General features: G+C 33.5%; 1 protein-coding gene across 5 annotated transcripts in view; it reads right to left on the bottom strand.

The window, feature by feature from the left end:
- CSMD3 (CUB and Sushi multiple domains 3) overlaps positions 1-19,175 on the bottom strand; it is a 1,218,504-nt gene that overhangs the window by 649,473 nt on the left and 549,856 nt on the right. For all 5 annotated transcript variants that reach the window (XM_057497816.1, XM_036876426.2, XM_057497817.1 and 2 more), the window contains one exon: positions 11,354-11,478. In XM_057497816.1, coding sequence (XP_057353799.1) covers positions 11,354-11,478 — 125 coding nt within the window. The remainder of the gene's footprint in view (positions 1-11,353; positions 11,479-19,175) is intronic.

Genomic DNA, 19,175 nt, shown 5'->3' with positions numbered 1-19,175 from the left:
GGGAGGCTGTAAAATGGCAGTTTAAGGAATTTTCACTTGAATGGTAAGCCAATGAGTTATCTGCAGCAATGGAAATGGCATATTGAAAGTTGTTCTGTCTTGTTTTGTTTCTTGTAAATAAGAGTCCTCTAGTAATGACATGTGAAACAGATGTAAGAAGAGAGAAAATACAACAGTTTGAAAATGATTGCAATCACACAGCCCAAACCAACCTCCAAAATTTTCAGCCCAGACGAGCATTTTGGGGAAGTTTATGTTACATGTTATGTTTCTAATTCTGATGATAAGCAAAGATGAGAATTTTAGAAATTCTGACAAGTTCTGTAGTTAAAGTAACTTGAGAAAATCATCTATTTGTATGAATACCACTGAGTACCTTTTCTACATGTTTATTAATAATTAATATTCAAAAGTGACTTTAGGAAATACTAGCCTAAACTATATATATATATATATATTATTTACATTATTTCATATAAAATAAAAGCTTCAAGTTATGATTTTTTAGCATATTTCACATTTCTAACCCTTCTTGGCTTTAGATAATCTAGAAGTGTTCTTGTAAGTATATATCACACATTTAATATTAAATGCTGGTCACATACCCAGCCATCTATGATTTGTATATGTCTTTATAATCAGAGTTCATCTAAGTCTCTATATTTTCACTTCAGCTTCATCAGATGTCTTGTTGCCCTGAAAAGGTTTTTTACTGTTGTCTTCAGCACCTGAAAATACTACTGATCTGTACTATTTTATAAGTTTGTAGGTATGTTTCAACATCTTTATAATTTGCTTGAAATTTTCTATTTTGATCCTAAACACACTGGCAATGCCTATTTTCTTCCTTAGTTATTACAATTTTCAAACTAAGTTGATCATATTCCTCCACATTTTAACTTTATCACAGTAAGTTAAAGGGGGGAAAAAAGGTGCACATTGGCCAGTCCTGTCATTTTTTTTCTGGGAGATGAAATAATAAAAAGGGAAAGAAAAACAAATAGGACAGCACACAAACCAAATGTGACCTTTGGTCTTCATAGTTCAGAATAAATGCTGCTGTGAGTAATTAATAAATATATTTCATTGTTACAAAAATGAAGAAAATGAGTCTTTTAATGGAAATATCACAGAACATATTCCAACAACATGGTCTTTATGACATCTTAATTTTCTTTTTTTAAAATACTTTAAACAAGTAGGAAAAATACCATATTCCATCCCTGCATAACTTGGAGAGAAATTTTATACAGAAAAGTAAGTAAATATAAACAGTGGTAGATGAGAAGCTTTTCAAAAGGCATTCCTTACAGTGTATGGAAAGCCACATCTGATCCTTGGGGAAGCAGATTTAGAAAAGCAATGAGAAGTTTCGCCTTTATTTTGCTTTATGGTTTTTATATCTAAAGATTTTGTTGACATTTTTTCCCCTTAGAATTTGGTGGAAATATCCAGGGAGATATGAGATGTGTTAATGGATATTAAAAGTAACAATGTCATAACACCCAAAGTATTTCTCTTCAAAATAACTATAGAATTGTAAGTCTTGCTAAGCATGAATATTTATAGTTCATAAGTTGAGACAGAAGTGTACCCTAGGCCAAGAAAATGGCCACAGACTTTTGTTCACTTTAAACAGGTTCGTAACATCATTTTAAAAAACGGGGAACATAAGAAATGATCCAAGATGTCTGTTTCCTTTGTGCCAGAACTAAGGAAATAATTTTCTAGTGAAATAGAATTCAGCAAAAAAAAAAAAAAGTTAGTCATAAATATTGGCCTTACTATATAAGAGAAATGTGAAGTTTGAAATGTTTCTTAAATAAAATAATTAAAATGATAAATCAAACAAGCAAACCCTGCATAAATTGGATTGTTAAGATAAGGAGATGGAAAGTAATGCATCGATTGAAATGTCGGCACTTTTGATAAACTTTAAAAACAGTTCTTGTTTCATAAAGTTGTGTTTACTTTTTAAATTTTATTCTTAAAATTATTTCCATGCTACAAACCTACATTTGTCTTGTCTTGTTTCCTTGGAATAAATAAGCTAACGGTGGCCGAAAGGGACAGCAGGAGTGCAAATGAAGTGCAGCTCATTCAGTTGTGACCCCATTTCATTTCATCCCAAGAAACACTTATCTCAAAAGAAAATCGGTGCCATTTCCAGCTGGTAATGCATGATAAGTATGAAAATGAGTCCATCTTTGACACTTACCATGCAAATTTATATTGCTCTCAGTATCTGGATATGTCCAGTAAGAAGAGGAAGTGGTGAGCTGCTGCTTCAGCTCAGTGACCTGAATGCATCAAACTTACACTTCACCACTCTGTAGAACAGGAATATGATGTGTGTAACTAAATGTTCCAACCAGTCTGCCAGTGAGTACATTTCTCCTTGGGAATGAGGGAGAGACTCTCTCAGAAAAGAGAATCTCATTTCAAGTTGTTTTCCTTGAATCCTCAATGCAGTTGACTAATTTATCTCAGAGGGGATGAATTAACAATTGTTCTCCAGAGATTTTAATTAGCGTGGGTTTGGACCTGGGCATGGGTTTTTATTTTCAGAGCTCTCTAGGGGACTGCACTGTGCAGCCAGGGATGAGGACCACTGGGCTAAATGGAACCCTTAGGATATGAGCGTGTTTCTCAGAGGCTGCCTGCTTGGTGACTTCCCCCAGCTCTATCCCTATCAATTTCATTTTCAGTTCTACGTTACTTTATACAGAACGTCTGGATTCCTTCCTCCCCTTAAGTAGCCTTAACTACTTTACAGAAAAATAAAAGGTGGGGCGGAGGAGGAGGCAAGTGCACCATTTTAGAATGTCGCCTTCTATTTCCTACCCTCATCATCTCCTTCCTCATGGTTTCCTACATCAAAGGACAGAGTGTGTTAGGTCCTATCCAAGGGCAATTCCATTCCCTCTGTTCTCAATCCCAGACCCAGCATGCCCAAGGACTGTATCTTCCAATTCACCCAGTTCTCACCTGTACATCAACCTCTCACATGTACTGAATCTTTGTCATCATTTAAATCTCTCATACCTTAAAAAACAGTCCTTCCCCAACTGCATGCCCTTCTCTGCCCATTAATCTCGTTCTTGCCTTTGCTTCATAGTCAAGCTTCTGCTTTTCACTTTAAGTCTCAATTTCCTCACCACATTACTACTCAACTCTCCATGTATCTTTCACAACAACAATTCTAAAGAAAATTATTTTACCAAGGTCACAGTGACCTTTTGACTGTTGAACTCAGTGAGTTCCTGCTTTCTCTCGATAAGTCTGCAGTATTTAACAGTGCTGACCATATTTCATTTATAAAAACTCTCCTCGGTTGGTGTCATGACACCATTCTCTCTGATTACCCATCTGTGTTTCCAACTGCTCCTTTATTAGTCTCCTTCACAGGGTCATGGTCCTCTTCCTCTCCGTTACTATTGGTGCCCCCTTCAGTCTACTTCTCTCCTAAACCCTTCTCTGCATTTCTCTTAGCACTGACTTATTCTGAAGTCATGTTTTCCTAACATGAATTATTTTAATAATTATTATCTATCTGGTGTACTCCACGTCCACTATTCTGGTCAACCTTGTCTACTACATCTTCAAGATTCAGCTCAGATTCCACCTCCTACATGAAGCCTTCTCTGTCGACCTCCATAATACCTTTTAACATGGAATTTATGATAAAATGTTGTAATTGTATATTGACTTTCGGCATCTTCTCTTGCTCACAACACTGGGAATAAATTAATTGCAGGTAGGGATTTTGTCCTATATATCTTTCTTATCTCTAGTACCTAGCACAGTGTTTGACTGGCACATAATGATCACTTGATAAATACTTGTTTAATATATGAAATTAATATTCATCCTGATTTTTTAAGCAAAAACCTCTCCTTTAGTTATCCAAGGTAAAACCCAGTAGTTACCTTGGCATTGGCATGTAAGACCATTCACAAGAAGATGCATCTAACTCAATGTATGTCCCAATTTTTCTTACCCTTGAAGTTTATGCTCTTCTATAATTATTCACCGTTGTCTCCCTCTCTTTCTAATATGGGTCTCTTTCTTGACCCTGCAGCTTTTAAGTAAATTTTCTCTGTCTTGCATATCTTTCCATCTCTCAATTCCTATGTCTCTCTGTCTGCCTCTCTTTAAATCCGTACTCTTCCTTTTATAATGAAATTTTCTAGACTTTTCTATGTAGAATGGTTGTTTTATTCTCTGAATCAAAAGTACTGTTCATTTAACTGTAATATCTCTTAAATTTATGTATTCTGATGCATATATTTCTGTTGTATATTTCCACTCAAGTAGAGCATTGATCTTCATGAGGGAAAGATAATGTCTAGCTCATCTTTTCTTTCCCTTTACCTAATAAGTAATTAGCAATCAATATCAATGTTTTAAATAAAAGAATAATCGCCAATTAAAGGGATATATAGTAATACTCAACTCAGAGATAAAGTGAATAAATAATACTTTCATGGCATATGGACTTTATTTTCTAAAGGTTAATATTGTCATTTCTGTCTTCTGTCTTTATTTTGTATTGTCTTTATGACTTAAATATTGTCTATGCAAGCATGTTTCTGCTGCTTTAGGGATGTTTTCTGCTTTTTTTTAAATGTTCTGTCTTCAATAGGATTGTGAATTCCTTAAGGTCATGATTGTTCAGTTGTATTCTGTACTTCTTACACTGTGTCTAGCATAGTGGGAAACAAAGCATTCATTCAAGTATTTGTGATCATGTCTGCCATGTGGCAGACACTGCTAGTAGTTGACGATGCTGATGCTATATACTTAGATCCACAAAAATTACTTTAAGACTAGCTAAGCAGTAGAACATAGCTTATACCTTAATACAAGGAAAGGTTTGTCAAAATGAGATACATTTTTATGTTGACACCAAGGGTAAAATTCATGTTTTTTAAAATGTCAAGTAAGTTCTATTTAAATATTAAAATATTTCCCCTTAACAATCACGTCTGCATATATTTTGCCTATGCCTTTTGTTTCCTATTCAGTGTCTCTATCTTTCCCAGGTATGCATATGTTTCATTTCACATTATTATCTTTTACTTTGTATGGTAGAATTCTATATTTTGACTGCATATATGAAGTGTCAGACATTCTAGAGATCACACTATGATGATTTTATCTTCAAACTCTCCTGCCAAGAAATAGCTCTACTGCTATTTTAAAACAAAAGTGAGTTTACATTTGTGGAGAAGCTAAGTAAGGGAGTCTTCACTCCACTACCTTTGCTTTTGCTGTCTTTTCACGTGATTGGAAATAGTTGAAATGCTATTAAGTCATCGTAGATCTTCCAAGTGCTTAGTGCTAATAGCACATCCTGTTGGCAAACAGAAGAAATAACGCTTTCTACATTACACAGAATTTTTGAGGGATCTTACAGATTTACCTCAAACACACAAAAAAGTCATCTCTCTTTAAGACTTCTTTGAAATTCCCTTTCAATTGGGTAGTTTTTCCTGCAAATTTTGAGTTGCCTGTGCTGATTTCATTAGTTTTCCATTTGTTCATCCTTGCATAAAAATTACACACTTCAGGTTTTTCTTTGGTTGTTTAGTTCTACTAAAACATTTGCTGCTTATTTGATTATTATTTTTATTTCCTTAGATATCAGTGCTTTGTTAATGACATAGACCACTTTATCTCTTCTAAATTTCAAGTCCTGAGGCCTTTAAAATTACATATGCTAAAAATTAAAGAGTTGTTTCTGTCCTAACTCACCTAGAGTTGCTATTGAATAGTTTTAAGTATTAAAATGTTATTTTCCATTTAAAAACTCTCAAACTCTTTTAGAATATAGCAGAATCAAAAATCATATTACAATCACTTATTTTTCTAAAGATACATTATTTGAAGTCAACAATTCAAGGGGGAATTTAATAGTAAGAAAATGTATGAAAACAAATAGTCCTTTACCTTAATATGAAATTATATTTTAACAGTAAATGATGTATAAAAGATCCATAGACTCTAAATACAAATTTGAAGCAATTTGATGATTGACAACCATAGTTTTGGCACTAAGTAAAAGCAACATTTGTCTTTTTAAACAGCTACCCAAAATATAGTGTAATAGAGAACTACAATATTCTGTTAGTAACAGTTTACTAGATATTATTATTATTATTATTATTATTATTATTATGTATTATTGCCTGTTATGTGCCAGAAACTGAAACAAGCACTTTGCCTGCAAAGATAAGGGACATTGCTATAGACTAAATATTTGGATTCCCCCAAAAATGTGTATGTTGAATCCTACCTAACCCCCAATGTGATGGTATTAGGGATGGGACCTTTGAGAGGTGATGAGGTGATGAGGGTGTGGCCTTCATAAATGGGATTAATGGCCTTAAGAATTAATGCCCACAGAGCTCCCTCACCCCTTCTACTATGTGAGGTTACAGTTTGAAGGTTACAGTAAGGAAGTTGGTTCTGACCAGACATCTCATGGACTTCACAGCCTCCAGAACTGTAAGAAATAAATGTTTGCTATTATAAGCCACTCAATTTATGATACTTTTGCTATGGCTGCAGGAGCAGAAAAAGACAAACACTGAACTAAAAATAACCTTAACATGTCTTAAAGTTTAGAAAAGCAGTAATTGTACTTAAGAATATTTAGAACTTACAACCAGAAGACGTCCATAGGAACCACCTTGTGCACACAACTTATCAGAAAGCGAAGTGAAGCCCAGGAAAGGTTAAGCAAGATGAACAATGTAATACTCCCAGGAAATGGGTGAGTTGGAATAGAGATTTTTCCCCAAAAAACCAAAAATGTTTATTTGTTATTTGCATATTTTTCTAATAATTTGTGAGGTAGGCAAGATGTGTGTAATGTATTTCCAAACAAATGTTGGAAGGGTACTATTTAAATGCAAAATTTCTAATTGTTCAGTTAGTTTGAATTATAAATTATATACATAAACATATCACTAAAAGTTTCCATTAAATAACACATAAATGCCATCTTATTAAATTGTTCATTGTCGCAACTCAGAAAAAGTTCTTTGTTTATCAAAATTATGTAATAAATTTCTAACTATTGTTTTTAGGAAATAAAATGACCATCAAGGAACATGAATGTATGATAAATATCCGTAACTAGAGCATCTGTCTATCCTTTTCACCATATGCCACTCTATTAACTGCTAATATCATCCTTATTATGCATCATCTCATCTGTAACATTATTCCATGAAACTAAGAAGGCATCAATAACAACTACAGAAAAACACCTGCTATATGTGTTTCTGGTTGATAAATTTCAGCAGGTTCTAGTTTGCTTTTAGGCAAAATTGTCTAATTGCTTTTGTATAACAGGAAGCCTTCTACCAGGACGATTTTCTATGCTTATGATCAGAACATTACTATCTTCTTCAACTGTTTGTTACAATTAATTAAATATTCAAAATGTTTATTTAGCAACTATCATATGCATAAATATATGGGCATAATGGTCACTGGGCTAAACACTGTGAAGAAGAATAAAATATAATCCAGAACTTAAAACTTGTGAAAGCATTTTGAAAGCTCTAAGACCCCTAAAGCCCTGAATAAGTTCTAGATAATGAGGACCGTAGCTCTTAGATTTGGTCAGCAATTATCTGTTGTGTAAATTGTATACCTATTTTTTACTTTGTATATGAAGAAAATAATTGAATCTCATCTTGATCATTCTGCTTAATCAAAGGCAATAGATGGTCAGACCACACTGGTAACTGTCTTCTTGGCAACAACCAAAACCTAAGGAGTGTTGATTATTTTTGTCCTTTCCGAGGTGGTTTTGGTTGAAGGAGCAAGTATATGCCCAGGAAATGATTAGGAACCACTGCCAAATATAAGAGAATTAAATGCTAAATTGTGTGGTGAAGACAGTTAAGATGGAGTAATGTTAAAGAAGGGAGGATAAATGATAATTAAAATAGGAACGAATTTTTGGAGAAAGTAAATGAGACTTCAGTAGATAGGAAGGAAATGGTTAATATGTGTGCTTTCATTCACAATAAGGTCAGACAGACAAGAAAATTAGGATAGCAGTTATGTTCAGTATTAAAATCCTAGGATAAATTTTTGGTAAGAGTTAAAGAAACAACTGAATGGAGGCAAATTATGGATAATTTTGGAAATCAGAAGAGTTAACAGTTATGAGGAGCAGCATCCCAGTGACCACCACCTCCACCCACTGAGTGTTTTTCAGCCCATATACCAAGTACTTTTACATGGATTATCTCACTCCACCCTCACCCAAACTCTTAACTCCCTAAGAAGTACTGACATTTTGCAACAATCCTTGTGTAGATAAGGAATCTAAATACCATTCAACTGCATAAGTCTGCTTATCTGCATAAGCTTATCCAGCTTTTGGATATCTATTGCATTTCCAACAGAGAAATAATTGTTTCCATAGCCGTAAATTGGCAAACATCTCGTATACATATCCCATTTAGAGAATAAAAATTATTGTCTGAGTTTGTATAAAATCCATTAATATTAATTTCTGAATTGCTCTTTTTCTTTGAATTTATAATTTGCTATGTATGAATTTTTAGTCTGTAAAAATCACCATTTCTTGATTGTTCAACCATGCAATACAGAGACAGCAGCTATATTAATAACCTCTCAAAGGTGCAGTGCACTGATACTGCTATTTATGCTGCTGTCTCAAAAAAAGCATATTTATTCTGTCCAAGCACCCAGGAGACATGAAAACTCTTCTTTGTTCAGATTCACAGTGGATAGTCATTTTAATACTTCAATTACTATTTCAGCATGTTCCCTCCATTACTGTTTCCAGCATCACAACCAGTAATTTCTAATAGCAAAATGGACTTTATAAACTATACACACATATGCCTCGCATGCAATGAGCAAATAAAACTATGTATAAATGATTAGTATCAGAAAATATTTAAAATTTAGATAAAATTGTATCAATATATGAATCTTGAACATGAAAACTTTATATACCCCAGCTAATGATTGATGACTGTTGAATAAGTGATGATTGTTGAATAAGTGAATGAATATATATATATATGTATATATAAAATATATATTGAATGGATTAATATATACATTATATATATTTTATAACTTGGAATTAAAGAAAAGTAATCATATATTAACATTGACATTAACATTTAATATTCCTTGAGATTTAAGTCAGTATAGAGCTGTTGTCTATGAAACAGGGTTTAAGAAAATATCAAATAATGCAATATTACTTCTGTCTTTGAACAATTTATAAACATAGCAAATATGATTCATTTTCTTTATTGAAAAGAGGATCTTGGAATGAAAAAACAGATGGTGTATAGTCTCAATCTTACTTTATATAGGCCTTAAATTCCATGATTTGGCTATAACTTCTCAATTGTGAGATTCTGTTCCCACATTAATAATCTCCTTTTCTTAACCTATCCTCTATTTTCACATTCTTTCTGCCACAAAAAATGCACACATCGAATTTATATAAAACTGAAGCAGGACACGCTTCACTATGTTGTACACTGTAACCGTAAATTGTCTTAACTGGAGTATGCTATAAGAAATCAATCTTATACAGTTTATTGTTCAATCCGTCACTGGGACATTGAGGAAGGTAACTCCCACAATACTTAATCAGTTTCCACTTTACAAGGAAGAATGCAATGTATTTCAGACCTCAAAGCTAGGGAAAATTTGGCGTTTTTGTGTTATTTTTATCCTTGTACTTCATAAACAATGGTTTTCATGTAAACTGGTCAGGTTTCTCTATTTGCTTGGCAGCTGTCATATTTAAGTCTACTAAGTAAACCATTCTTAAAGGTTGTGTGCCAACTTGCACATAAGCTTTTGTTTAGGATCATCTAACAATTTTACCTTGTTTTTTCATTATCCCCATTTTACTATTTATTTATTTTTAATGCCATTGAACTATATGTCACCTAAAGAAGACTTTGAAAATGAGAAAGGTAATGAATAAACATCTATCTGTGATGTGACCAGAAAGTTTTACTGAAAACAATCTAGATTCTCTCTTCTTCCCCTGGGTTGTCACTGTCAAGTGGAATGAATATACCTGTTGCTCCATTTTATCACTGCCTATTCCCTCTTTAATGTTCTGAATCTGGCTACGCTTCCCATTCTATGACTAATCTTTCTTAAGGACTTTGCTACTTTCCAGGCATTTGAGCGTGGGAAAGTGACAGGATCTCTCTGTGCCTTATACCCCTCATTTCTAAAATGGAGTTAATAATGCCTCCACTGGTTTGTTTTGAGGGTTAAGTAAGACGGGGTATATGCAGTAGTTAGTACAATGTCTGGCCCAGAGTTAGCTGCCTAAAAAGTGAAGCCAATGGCAACAACTTCGTAATAACTGTGGATAATCTTCCACACAACTCCAGTTTTAGTTTGTTTATAGAAATTCATGGCATAAGGTTCTCCTACTCTCATAGGCTTGATTATCACCTTTGATTCTTTCTTGTCACGTTCTTCCATCCAGCCAGTTGTCAACTACTTTGTCTTTTTCTCTTTACAGTAGCTCAAATTTGTCCCTTCTATTCCCCAGATGTCACCCTCATTCTGAGAGGATCCACAGGGTATGTGTGCTGACTCAGTGAAAACGTTCCCTAAGGGAGAAGAAAAGCTAACAGAATTTGAGTGTGAAGACACTGAAACATGCAGAGATGCCACTACACAAAAATAAATAACAACAAGCAAGCAACCAAGAGTATCAGCAGGATAGTGTAAGGTGTTCATTTTCAAACACAGCTTAATAAAGTTCAGAAAAAGGGGCCTCATTAAATTTATATGGAAATATTTATTTTGTAGAAAGCTGGTGAGAGTAAATCTTATCTGTAATTATTGGTAATATGAAAAGCTACAGCACTCAGTGATTTGTATTGGTTTAAATAACTAAATGTAGAACCTATGCTCCACCTTCACTGCTATGAACATAAGCAATCAAAGTAACAAATCGTAAGGGGATATAGAATTATGGTTAAAAAAAAATTGTGTCATCCATATCATTGCCTATACAGGGTACTCAGTGATTTAAGAAAAAGGTCAACAAAGTTACCAGTGCCTTGTATCACACATTTTATGTTGTAGTCTTTTGCTCTATGATAATTAGGTTAGGAATTCCTTGGGAACCTCACATAGTGGTTCACATATAGCAGATTTTCAATAAATATTGCTAAACATCATGAGCTAAGTGTTTCCTTAAAGACTCATTAGAGTTCAAAGAGTCAATTGAAATTTATACTCGATGGAGCAAAGTTCAAACTATTAAAATGTGTTGAGAACATTTTTATTTTAAAGACTTCCTTACCTTTACATACAGGCCTGTGATCACTCCAAGCAGCAAATACTTCAGCTATCCGTTGACAGGTGATGCTCTTAGCACCCTGTAGGACATAATCTTCATCACAAGAGAACTGCACAGTCGAGCCAAGGCTAAAATTGAACAAAGGATTAAAAAACAGGATCAGAAGTACATAACATAATGATCAGCCTCCACTTTTACTGGCAATATCCAGTAGGTAAAAAATGTTCCAATGTGACAAAAAGTATCTTTCTACTGGAAAAACAAGACATGAAAGTATAACTTGTATAAATGTATAGTAAAAGTCATAAATAGATGAATCTATTATAAGTCAACAACATGCAGATATTGATCTGAATTGCAGAAAGCTGGCATTAAGTTTGATGTTATTATTAGTTGTAGAAGTCAAGGTTACATAACTGACTAAATTTCCCATCCTATGTAGATGGTAAATATAAAGCAAAAAGTGGATTCCTGATTTGAATCCTAGTGCTTGTGTCCATGCCACATTATAGTACTTCCCTAGCATATGTATTTATTTGACATGCATTTGCACATCCATATCTATTTGTATGTATGTAGTGTGTGCGTGTGTGTGCACACACACATGTACACATATTTAGGAATGCAAATTTGTACTGATTGTTTTTCATATAAAATTCACTCACCTTTTTTATTTAACGTATCGCAATTCAGATTTTGCTACCCTTTCCACTGAAAGGAAGTTCCTAATATGGTCATGTTTTAAAAACCTAGTTTCTAAGGGTAATGGAATTTTTTTTTCTGAAATTAAAAAAAACAAAACAAAACTATCCACACATCTTCTTTTTAAAAATCTTTAAACAACAACTTAACAGCAACAAAAGAAACGTAACGTTAAGATGACATGAAAAGCCTTCCAGCAACTTCACGTCATCTCTAGCCCAGGGCTGCACCTGATGAACACCTCTGGCAGCGCCATGCGGCTTCCTGTCTGCACTGCTCTTCCTGCCCCCTGTTCGTGGAGGGAATTACCTGAACCCTCTCACCCAGCCTGTGCCTGAACAGCTCCTGTCCAGCTCCCTGAACTTCTCATGCAAGGGGATTGCAGGCTCACATTGGTGTTATAGAAAAAAATATTTGGAACAGTGTGAAGAACGATTTAAAAGGGAGATTAAGTACAGAAAGGGGGGCCAGTAAGAAAATAACTCAAATAGTTTAAGCTGAGGGTTGGCAAACTATGTCCTGCAAGCCAATATCTGGTCCACTGCCTATTTTTGTATAGCTCAGTAGCTAAAAATGGTCTTTACATTTTAAACATTCAAAAAAAATATCAAAAAGATGATATTATAAAATGTAAAAAATAGTATTAAATTCAGATTTTAACATCCATAATTCAAGTTTAATTAGAAACAGCCACACTCTTTCATTTACATATTATCTATGGTTGTTTTCATGCTATAATATTAGAGTTGAGCAGCTGTAATGGAGAATCTTTGGCCTACAGACTATAAAATATTTACTATCTAACCCTTTGCAGAAAAGCTGGCCAACCTCTGGTCTGCGCTAAAGATGACAAAAGACCTGAACTAAGGGGCAGCATGGCAAAGAACAGAAACGTTCAGTACAGGGGAAATCGCTAAGGTGTTAGAATAAACTATCCTTTAGAGCCATTTTCTTCTCTCTTTCTTTTTTAAAAACGGTTTTTATTTTAAATATAAAACACATCTATAAAAGCACAGAAAAAAAATTAACAGCTCAATGAATTATCATGAATTAAACACTCATATATCCAAGAAATAGATTATGTTGAAGGTTTTCTTGGACTTTCTAATGACTCCAAATTTTATTTATACTACCCTGTAGCCTGAACATCCTTGTAAGTTTACCTGATAGTCAATTCCCTCTTCTCCATCTCAGTAAATGGAAACCCTATATTCTAGTGAGGGCTGAAAACCTTGGAGTCATTCTTGACTCATCTTTTTCTTTTTTCACATTCATCCCATTGAGCAAACCCTGGTAGCTCACTTTCAAAACCAATAACCTAACTTTCCTCATCTCTACAGTATCACTCCCCTGATCTGAGCCACCATTATTTCTCATCTATGTTATCATCCAGAGTCCTTTTTGCTATGTTGTTGGTAGCCTGTTTCTGTTCTTGACTTCCTGCAAACTAACCCTGAATAGTATCCATAGCAATCTTTAGAGGGTGGCTCAAATTATGCCATTCCTCTGTGTCAAATCTTTAAATACTTCCCCCATTTCACTCAGAGTAAAGGCAATGTTTTTATAATGGTCTTTGTCATCCACCCATGCTGATTTTCAGAACTCAGATCCTACTACTTTCTTCCTCAATCTCCACTCCTTAGCCATGTTCACTTCCTTGCTCTGCCTTGGAAATATTAAGCATGCACTTGTCTCAGAGTCTTTATATTTGCTTTTACATCGGTATGGAAAATGCTTCCTCTAGTAGTCCCCATCAGTCACCTTCTCATTTTTGTTTTCTCTTCACATGCCACCATATCCATAAGGCTCTCCTTGACAATTTTCTATAAAACAGCTACTCCTAATTCATAACCTTCTTCCAGGTTAATTCCTATACAGTAGCTGATGCATTAGGTATTTGTCTACCTATTTTGTTTCTCATTCCACTAGAAAAACTCCAGATACCAATTTTGTTTTCCAACCTGTCAAGCATCCTAGTATACAGTAAGTTATGAAATACATATATATATCTATATCTATCTATATATATATGCTTTTTGATAGTATAAATGCTATGTTCTCTCTCTATATATACGGTATACATACAATACATATGTGTATACATACAATACATATGTGTGTGTGTGTGTGTGTGTGTGTGTATACACACACACACACACACACATATTGAAGAGAGAGAATAAAGATAAATGTGTATCATTAATAATGCAGATTTATTATCCAAAATGGCCTAATCCTAATAACTGGACAAAATTATTCTTAGGTAAAATAATCCCTCACAGCTATTTAAATCGCTTATAAGCCTCATGCACTCACCTCCCACCACCTGACACATTTGCTGTGTTCAGCAACAGTGAGAGCTGATGTAATTAGAGCACGGGAAATAAAGGAGACAAGAGTATTAAATTAAGAGAATAAGAGATTGCGGCAAAACATTTATGAATCTGTAGACCAGGGTAAGGATTTTAACCTTCACTCTCAGAAAATCGGGCAGTTATTGTAGGAATATGAGTTACTGGAATGACATTATGCTAATTTATGTTTTAAATTGATCATGGTGGCTGCTAGATGTAGAATAAACTTTAAGGCGGCAAAGGCAGAAGCAGGGTTTACAGGCCACTGCAGTAATCCCAGCTCTCAGGGAGATGATCTTATGGTGACTTTGTACTAGGAAGGTAGCAGTTAGAAACTAATGATGGTAAAACATTAAAACAAAGGTGGGGGTGCTTAGTACAGGGCCAAGTCCACAGAAGTCATTTTATTACTGTTTTTTCAATAATATAATGAATCAATGATTCTGTCAAGGTTGCTGTATTTGTCACAAATAATTATAATATTCTAGCTTAACCAGGCTCATCTTGCTAAAACCAATAAATTGCATCTTGCTTAAGTGACAAAATTTGAGCTTGTTTCTTTTGACTATAGCAAACTAATTCACATAGCTGGAGATGGTCAACTTGTAATAATAAGTGCTTTGGTATTACACCAAAGCCTGCCAGTGATGGTCTCTAAAGTTTCCACCCTTTCCACCACCCAAAGATTAACAATCCCAATATATTTTTTCCGATTAACACACTGGGGGAAGTAGTTTAGAACTATGGTTAACAGTTTAAGCTGCAGAGTCAAAGAGTTCATTTGAATCCTAACTTTTCTCTTTCCCAGCTTTGACTCTGAGAAAGTAAAAATGTCTCTAAGCCTTGGCTTTCTCACCTGTAATCATGTAATTTCACATGATTATGTAATGAAATATCATTTATAAAGTACACAGTGCCCAACACTATCAGCCACTTAATTATTTCTCTCAATAATAGAAATAATTATGAAAGTCATTCCTTTCTTCCTCACTATTGAAGGAAAGACTTGTTACTCGACATCTGTAAGCACCCCCCCAACCAGGATCACAGCTATACTTTAACATACTATAGACCAAAAATACAAAAGTGCAAAATAATACAGAGAGGGCAGAAATCAATGGATTCAGCAGTCTTTTCAGTAGAATCCAGGCTCAACAGTATCCAGGAAATGGGTATCTTGAACAAATTCACTCTGTTTTCATTTTATGCACTGCTTTAATATTTGAGTCAAACTTAAAGAAAACAAACAACTAATTTCATTAAAAACATGCATTTCTAGAAAAATATTCAGGTATACTGAAGTAATAAGTATGGAAGACATGCTGTAAACCACTGTAATTTCTGTTACCCCTGAAGAAAAATGTGACCTTTCCAGCTAAATAAAACCTTTTACTTTTGCAGGTTACTCAATGTGATAGAACATTTCAAAATAAATGATTGAACACAGTTGTAATTTGAAAGTATAAAAGCATCAAGCATGTAATATTCAATGACACACTTTGGAAAACAAGTATCATCTTCACCATGATTATGCTGGTGCTACTATGCCATGGGTAAGTGCTATCATCTTTTGAAAAATTATACTTACTATTGAATAAACACACTATAACATCCAAGTTTCAATGAAAGAATACCTGAATTTTTCAAAATGTATTTTTCCCTATTTTAACTCTACAGTTAATGTAATTTTATTTATACAAATAAAGTATGAATGAATGCAGAGAATTGAAAGGACAAATGACAGTGGCTGGGTCAGAAAAGAGAATTTAAAAGGCAACAAGGAATCTTGAGAATATTATTACATCAAGAGTGAATCTGAATTTAAGTTTTGTTTTTTTTTTTTTTTAGTTATTGTTTTTAGCTGATATAAAGGTCTAGACAATTTCATAACAGATGCAGACATTCCTTACTAAAGCAGGTGTTTATTTTCAAAACTATCACTGGACAAGTAGTAACCATCCAGGCATGAAGGATGACTTAAAAATTAAAGCATCTGTACACCATTTCCAAAGTTAAAAAAAAAAAGAAACATACTATCATCAAAGTGACCTCAAACATACCCATTTTATATCTTTGAACATCAAATGATTCCTTAAATATATTTTAATTAGTAATTTCAAAAATGATTAATTTGGCACTGGAAAATTTGAGGTTACCTTTAACAAAATGAGATTAGGAGTAGGAAATTTTTTAAATACTATTATTTTTCTCTTTTAAAATTACACAAGCAATTTATGGTCACTACAGACAATTTTGAAAAGATTAGCAAAAAAGTGAAAAATTACTTTAAGATCTACACTGTTAACATACTTTAAATCTAATTCCAGAATTCCAGTTATTTTCTTATTCATACAAATTCTCTCTTCCTTCCTGTAAAAACAGAGCAATTGTCTCTTTCTAGAAGGGCTATTTCTCCATCTGCTTTTGGATTTAGTACATCTCTCATTCTCATATAGTTTCTCTTTCTTGAATTATTCTTCCTGTTTTTTGAATATTCAGCTTGTCATTTTAAGATGGAAGCAAAAATAATGGCATTAACCTATTTATTAGGAACTTACAGAAATTACATGTTCTTATAATTTTTTCTAAGGGAATGAAACATTACTTTCAAATTATGTTGTTTCTGATTCTAAATGATATTGTTACATTTTTTAAAATTTAAAAATTTTCAACTCATAGCAAAACTGTTCTTAAAAAAAGACAATAAAAGAACATCATGGTCTTTTTATGTGTGTTGATCACCCCCTTGTCCTCATAAAATTAATGTCATTGCTTTGCAAACATAGTATCAGTCGAACCAAATTTATACCAAACGCAAGGAAAATATAATTCAATATTCACACATATCTCCCATCTTCTTTACATTTCACTGTTGGTTATGATCAGCTTGTATACTGTTTCCGAGCATCTTCACTTGTGCACTGTTGAAAGTCATTCACTACCTCAATCAATACTGAAACCAACTACTACCCTCTTTATTTCCCCATACTTGGTCTTTTATGTCCAATTTAAAGCACACCAATAAGGTGATGTTTATATGTACCCCCACCTCTCCAGTTCTTATTCTACTTCAGCTTAAATTCTATCTCTAGGAGTCAATCCTTCTTATGGTTTTATTTATTTACATTTTTCTATGAAACACAATAGGTCAAGAAATGAGAAAATTCCCAATGAAACAATATCCTGGAAAAGGAAACAGCCCCCAGAGAAGGGACTATTCAGAAAGAAATACAGGAGCACTCAGCAAGCATGCTAATGTGGATTTTCATATGAGCCCGGCTCTTCATTAGTTAAACAGCTAACTAAGCTAAAACTAAACGCCATTAGAATTCTATACCTTCAGAAATAAACTGGTAATGCTTACTGTCATTTACTCTTTGCTTTAACTTTTAGAGTGAACTGTGGTTATTTAGAAACCTTAAAAGTCCTTGCTAATAATCCTTGCTCTTCAAGATTTTAAAATTCAGTACAGTTATGAAAAAAATGACAGCTAAAGATTTTGTCTTGATATTTGTTTATTTTTTTCTGGAGTCTATGCGATAAATCCTTGTTACTCTGTGGTTTTTGTTTTGTTTTGTGTACATCTTATACTTAACACTCACTAGATCAAATTTTGAGCGTGACTATTTTATTGATGTTTAATCCCAGATAAGCACAGTGTTTTTACATAAAAATGAAGTACTGTATAGATCCAAACTATGTTGTAAGGTAAGAGAAAGGCACATAGTAAAATGATATTTTTTGATGGAAAAAAGAATAAATTAGTAAATAGTGCTTTTGGAGGTCAGTAGTAAAAAGTGTTAGGAAGTAACATAATATTTAGAAAAATCACAATATATACATACTTAGAGTGACACAATAAAACTATCTTCAAATCTAAACAAAAATATTTGTACTGGGACAGAAACACTTAATATAATGAGTTAAAATTGAAAATAATTAACTTTTTCAACAGTATTAATAGAAAACCTGTATTTGAGATCATAATTATAACCATAGAAAAGTGAGTCGTTAACTGCCTTAGGAGTTAGAATCTGATCATATAATTTCTGCAAATCAAAATGTAAAACAAAGTTAGTGGAAAAATTAAGGTCTGAAATGTTTTAATACTATGGCATTGGGTCAACAAGCTTCCTAATGGTTTCCACCCCATGGTGTTTTGAAGTTCACATGTGAACACATCTACAAAATATGTCTTGCATACACACAGTCACAAAATCAGGCAAGCTTAACATCACATTCTTGACACATTAGTTGTAACTTTACTTATTGCTCTACCCCTACTCTCCACAACCTATTATCATATTAGCTATGAACTACATAATGCAGTGAGGATAACCCTACTTGTCTCTATTTTAAAAACTTAGGTTATTATAAACTTTGACATTTTAATACTTATAAAGAATTAATGGTAAAACAAAGACCCCCAAATGACCCTGACCCTACGTTTAAAAATAGCTGTCATACAGGAATAAGCTGATTGAAAAAGAGGTTTACATAGTTAAGTCATATCCAACTCAGAGTAAAAAAACATTCAAGAGGCATAGACAAGCTGAACCTTGTGATACACAGTGCTATAAATTATCCAAAACAATCAAGTTTTTATAAAAATTCTTAAACTTTTTGACAGAATATTGAATTAATATTTGAATAGGGCAGTCTAGTTCACAATTTCCTGTATAACATCCCATTTGATCTACTTCTGAAGCAGTTAACACTGCTATTTCTTCTCTCACCAAAGAAATGAAAGTACACAAGAGTAACCCACA

The sequence above is a fragment of the Manis pentadactyla genome, chromosome 3 (genome assembly GCF_030020395.1).
Source record: "Manis pentadactyla isolate mManPen7 chromosome 3, mManPen7.hap1, whole genome shotgun sequence".
NCBI classification, from domain to species: Eukaryota; Metazoa; Chordata; class Mammalia; order Pholidota; family Manidae; genus Manis; species Manis pentadactyla.
The sequence above is the reverse complement of the archived record's forward strand: the minus strand, read 5'-3'. Positions and strand labels throughout refer to the sequence as shown.